At 52.7% G+C, this 5727-nt stretch overlaps 1 protein-coding gene across 2 annotated transcripts in view; it reads left to right on the top strand.

The window, feature by feature from the left end:
* Positions 1-5727, top strand: part of LRFN5 (leucine rich repeat and fibronectin type III domain containing 5) — a 10222-nt gene that overhangs the window by 3129 nt on the left and 1366 nt on the right. Inside the window, exon 3 of one of the 2 annotated variants that reach the window (XM_010136245.1) lies at positions 23-251. The exons of the other annotated variant lie outside the window; for it this stretch is intronic. Coding sequence (XP_010134547.1) covers positions 23-251 — 229 coding nt within the window. Of the gene's footprint in view, positions 1-22; positions 252-5727 lie in introns of those variants that run through there. 2 annotated transcript variants of the gene reach the window in all.

The following is a 5727-nucleotide window of genomic DNA, read 5'->3' as shown; positions in this document are numbered from 1 at the left end:
AAAGATCACAATCAAAGCCAAGTAAGTTCCTCGCTTTGCCAGCTGACGCAGCCCGAGCCCAGCGCAGGCTCTCCCTGGGCGGCGAGCTGATGGAGTCCCGCTGCCCCGGCAGCGCCCGGGCTGCGGGCGGACTGCGGTCCAAAAGGAGCTTGTCCATGAACGGCATGCTAGTCCAGTCAGACGGCTCTGGTGTGGATAGTGGAAAAGCAACTTTCTCCAGTTCTGAGTGGATATTGGAAAGCACTGTGTGACCCACTTTTCTTCCTTTCTTCCTTCCTTTCTTCCTTTCTTCCTTCCTTTCTTTTTTTTTTTAATTTTTATTTTTATTTTAATGAAAAACAAAATGCCAAACGTTGTGTGAAACTCCCTCTCCTGGGGAACTGGATTTGGAAGTCCACTGCTGTCTTGCTGATTAATGGCTTGTTCTTGCGGGGTTCTGTATAAGCCACCCAGTGCACACAGGGTTTTATTTAATTTTCATTTGGTTTTATTTAATATCAAAACCTAAGGCAACATTCAGAGATTAAAAAAAAAGGGGGGAAAAAAGATTAAGGGGTAAAAAGTAAGCATGAAACAGCACCAGTGCCTTCCCTACTCTAGGACTGGCTTCCTGGTTCTGCAGTAGCAGAAAACAAAAGAGAGAGTTTTCACAGAAAAAGCCTTTTATAAAGGAAATTAAATTTCCTCCAAGCTAACAAATAACCACTTCTGGATCAATCAGTAAAATGATATTTTTTAAAATGGTCAGACTGTATATTTCTTTTCCGTGACAATGATGTTGCCTTTGTTTTTAGGCAAATGTTGTACAGAAACAGCAACGCTGTGTTGTTATGTTGTGTAAAATAAAATATTCGCTCCGTACACCAGCCAGCCTCGCGGTAACTGCCCACAGGAGCTGTGCTGGGGCAGGTCCTGCTGTGGGGGCCAGGAGGAGGAGGAGGTTGCTGGGGCAAGGGGTCCCTCTCCTCCGGCCGGCGTCTGGCTCGCCGTGGCTGGATGCCGGTGGAGGACCAGGGATCCACTGCCAGGTCTCCCCGAGAGGGTCCCCGAGCACCCTCATCCCATGGTGCTGGGTCTGGTGGGCGCAGCAGCCACCCGCTTGCGGCACACCCTCCTCAGCCCTGTCCAAGGTCCAAGAGCCCGGGTCTGCTGTGGCAGTGGCTTTGCCTAGTGCCAGTGCTGGCAGAATACGTTGCCATTTAGCACCAGCGATCAGGACTGGTGTCTGCCTGGTGCCCCCACCACACCGGGCTTCGTTTGCTGCTCTGTTCTCGGAGGTAGTCCCTTCCCGGCAGGGCAAGGCGAGGAAGGCGAGGGCAGCCTACGGGAAATGTGGGAGCAGCCCCATGCCCCGGCCACAGCGGCATTGCCGCGGGCCGGCGGACCTCCTTCGTGACAGGGGAGCGTGGCTTGGTGAGCTCCAGGCAGAGTGCGGCCCCTTAGGGTGGGGGCAGAGAGAGGAGCAGGAGCAGCGCGTGGGGCCAGCACGTCAACCCCGGTGCTGCAGGGCAGGGCAGGGCTGCGGCAGACAGGTCTGAAGCCGTTCAGTGACTCGTAGGAGCGTGGCTGGGTGAGCTCCAGGCAGAGTGCGGCCCCTTAGGGTGGGGGCAGAGAGATGAGCAGGAGCAGCGCGTGGGGCCAGCACGTCAACCCCGGTGCTGCAGGGCAGGGCAGGGCTGCGGCAGACAGGTCTGAAGCCGTTCAGTGACTCGTAGTGGTGATTAATGGGGATGATTGTTAAGGGTCGAAACCAGCTCAAACCAGGACAATGATGATGGTCATCCACTTCTTTCCTAGACTTTTTGGGGTTTCTTTGCTGTAAACTCTACAGCGTGTTCCAGTGCTCTTTAATCCCTGTGCACAGTGAAGGGACTGGAAGATGGTCTCATTGTTAACCTGCCGTTTGATTGTGGAGACTGTGGGATAGAATAATTTCAGCTGCTGTGCAAGGACATAAACATATGGCAATAGGTGATAGTGATTGAAAACCCCGCCTTGTGAGGATGGCAGATATGATTCTGCTACTCTGCTCGTTCTGAAGAAAAGGCCACAACTAATATTAAATTCATATGGTCATTATGATTAAATCAGAGACAGCTTAACTCTGCAAGCTGAGTGCATTCTCAGATGCCAGATAGTAGGTTGGATATGGGCTTTATGGCCATCACAGTGATAGAATAGTTAAATTTTACACCCTGCGTGCTTGTTCTTGAGGGCAGCGTAACCAGGCAGATGCCTGAAGATACCCCGGCTCTAACCAGGGCAAAAGGCGGGCCCGAGAGCAGTGCCAGGTGACCCTTGTTGCTGTCAGCCACCGGGGACGGCTCTCGCAGGTATGCTGCTGTCGTGGAAAGGCAGAGCCTGGGCGAGGGCACTGTAAAGGATGTGGGAAGAAGAGGCTGTTTCTTTTTCAGAAAGCCCTTTTACTTCCCTTGGGAAACGCAGAGACCGGAAAGGAAATGAAGCCTCAGAGTGAGAGTGCCTGCTTCCTGCTGTTAAAAAATAAACCAAAAAAATCTCTCCTTAGGCTTCTCTGGAAGTGAACGTTCTTCTTGAGGGGCTGTATGCGCAGGAAGTAGCAATTAAAGCAGTGCACTATCAGAGTGCTTGTCCACATTCTGGCGGTCTGACAACGAAGGCGTTGTTCGGTGCCCCGGCGAGCTGCTGCTCGCTGCAGACAGCACCGGCACTGTGCCCGGGGGGTGGGGAGGGCTTTGAAGGTTTACTGCTGAGGTGTTCGTTTCAGTTGTGCACTTTAAAACATCAAATGACAATACTTCATATGTTGTCTAAAATTGGACAGAAACGTGTCTAATGTTTTGTGAAAGTGCTAAAATAATAATAGCTTCTTGTGGTTTAAGGAGATTTATTTTTATATTTTTAATTTTTTACTCAGAGGAATCATTTTCTAAACACTGAAGCTGAGTGTTCTGTCTACGGCTCATCTGTGTAAGCAGCTTAGAAGGACCATGTGTCCCTGTGTTTGGTCCAGTTCTCTCTTCATGGTGTAGGAACGGGTGAACCTGGGGAGCTGAGGGGTTGTCTGGTGCAGCTTTCTCCTGTGGGCAGAGTGGGCTGTCCCTGCGGAGCGCACTGGGCATGCTCTGCAATCCCCACCGGCGCAACTGCAGCAGGACATTTTGTTTTATTCTGGCTTGATTCAGTCGAAGTGTGGAAAGCTTTATGAAGGAGGAAATTCTCTGTCCTTTCTGTTCTGCAAAACCAGAGGTTGCCAACAGTTTGAGGCAGAAAAGTGCTAAGCTGTTCCTTGGTCAGAGTAACGCTGGCACGTCTTTCTTCAGAGAGCAGCACCGCAACATTTTCTGATGCTTTGAATGGGTTCAGTAAACCCCAGCAGCATTCCCCACTGTGGCTGATGGGTGCTGACACACATGGGGTGTTGGAGCAGGAGGCATGGTGTCTCCCGGGACTTGGACACATGGGTACAAACCTGTCCCTGGGGCATCACCCAGCTCACGTGTCTGCGGCTGGTGGTGCTCCGTGAAAACAGATTAACCAAGGTTTGGGCTATGAGATGGTACCTTTTTTCATAAGCACCAGAGAAGGAGAAACTGCTTCAGAAATGTGTTTACTCCATTAAAATTGCTGGCACTTGCTTCCTCTGACACCTGTTCCTAATCCTTTCCTCAGAGCATACGTGTTGTGTCAAGAGGGCTGGTACAGACCACGTTTGGATGGAGAAGCAGGGCTTTGTTGGGTGAAAAGTTTGTTGTGTTAGTTGTTCTCTGTGCTGCCTTTCCACTTGTGTTCTGGGCGTGTTCTTTACAGTGAATACATGGTACTGCTCCATTCTGGGTGCCAATGTGGCTTTATTTCTGCCAGCGTGTTCCCGTGTGTCTGACAGCCCTCCTGTGCACCCGGGCAGCCCTGCAATAATGGAGAGTGAACTGGAACGTGACAGCCATGTGTCCCGTGCCTGGGAGTGGGGACACAGCTCCTGGACATGTGCCGCTTTGCCTGGGAAGGGCCTTGCAGCCCCTGGGGTGTCTGCTGCCAGAGCATGCTGCCCACCCAAGGGGTCCCATCGAGGTCCCACCATGAGGTTGTCACGTCCCTGCTGGAGGCTTGAGGGTTGCTGCCAGGAGCACAGGGACACTCCTGCCTTTGGGCGTCATGAAAGCCCCACAGGTCACTGCTTTGGTACTGCACAAAGAGTCTGTTAGTAACCCCTCAGGCACCTAAGCACGATCGCTGAGCCAGGTGGACACCTGGCTTCGAGCATCATGGGGTGGCGGAGTGGTGCTGAGCTGTGGTGGCCAACGGTCCTGCCACAGCCATGTTCCCTTGGGAAGGCACAGCATAACCTGGAACTCCAGCAGGGACCCTTCACAGGGAGTGAGCATGTCCCTTCCCCCAGTGACTGATTCCGCCAGCAGAAGTAATGGCTACAGCTGCTACCACTTACTGTTGCTTCTCTTCCTGTTAACCGAGAGGAACTGGCGTCTTGGAGGTACCGCTCACAGCGTGGCAACATCTGTCAGCGTTGCCATGGCTCAGGAGCATTTGCTGTCCTGTTCTAGGGTGCTGCTTGCAACCGGGGGTGTGCTGCTGCTCTCCTGGAGGAGCAGTAATGACAGCCACACAATCACACAGTGCCTTTCTTTCCCCTGGTAATGTGTTAAGTAATTTTAGTGCTGGTCAAAGTGGTGTTTTAAAAGAAGCAAACCATGGCAAAGTCAGTAGGGTCCTGCTGACAGAAACCGCGTGTCCCGTCTTTTCCCTTTGCAAACGTGTTCCTGCGTGCCTTGCTACGTGCCGAGATGTCTGGACCTGGTGCCAGAGCCTGCGCAGCCACATCCAGCCCATGCTGGGTAAGTAACCCACCACGGCACCCCGTGCAGCCAGAGCTCCCAGGCAGCAGTGCCGATTCCTTCTGCGAGTCCTTGTGTGGTGCTACGCACCCCCCGCTGCTGCTGTTGCCCTCAGAGCTGAATCGTCCCTCCGGCATCAGGCAAACGCCAAAGGGCTCACGGGCAGCAGCGTGGTCTCTCCTTCCGTGCCGGCTGTGGGCAGGTACGGCACATCAGGCACCGAACGTCAGATTAAATCAACTCTGTGAAGGAGATAACGTGCCCTGTACTGACTTACTGTTTGCGTGTGGCTGTGGTCTTGCTTTCACAGCAGTGCAGGTGTCCATAAAACAGCAGTGTGGAGGTTAGTGGGGCTGAAATGGTGCGGGTGAAAGCACCTACACCCCGGCATCAGTAATGCAAGACCAACAAAAAGCAAATTATACTGCTCTTGCTGACTTAGACTTTTAAAGTAATTGATTTATTCACAAAAGCTGGGCGTGAAGGCTGCTGCTGTAGAAATAAGGACGCTTGGCTTGGAAGGAAGGAAACGAAAAAGGGGAAAGAGCAAATGTGGCACTTGGCTGGCTGCAGAGAGACCCCACGTCTGAAACTCGGTATCAAAATGAACAGAGTAAGCTCCGGTGTTTGTGGTGCTGGAACAAGCTGTGTCACTCTGGTTGTTTCAAGCACTGTGCTCGAGAAAGCGTTCCTGTCAAATGTGCAACTTGCGACCAAGTTGGTGGCCCAGCTTGGTGCTGGGCTGGTTTTCCTCCTGGACTGCCAGTGTTCCCTGTGTGTGCCAGACTGACTCCGTGTTTTGTGTGCAAGCTGTGCACAGGAAATTCCCCTTGGGGGAGGGCAGCGAGGAAAACCAGGGAGGATTGTGGCTCTGGCCCCCTTGGCTTCCCCAGGA

Source organism: Buceros rhinoceros, unplaced genomic scaffold (genome assembly GCF_000710305.1).
Source record: "Buceros rhinoceros silvestris isolate BGI_N320 unplaced genomic scaffold, ASM71030v1 scaffold3645, whole genome shotgun sequence".
Lineage (NCBI taxonomy): Eukaryota > Metazoa > Chordata > Aves > Bucerotiformes > Bucerotidae > Buceros > Buceros rhinoceros.
The sequence above is the reverse complement of the archived record's forward strand: the minus strand, read 5'-3'. Positions and strand labels throughout refer to the sequence as shown.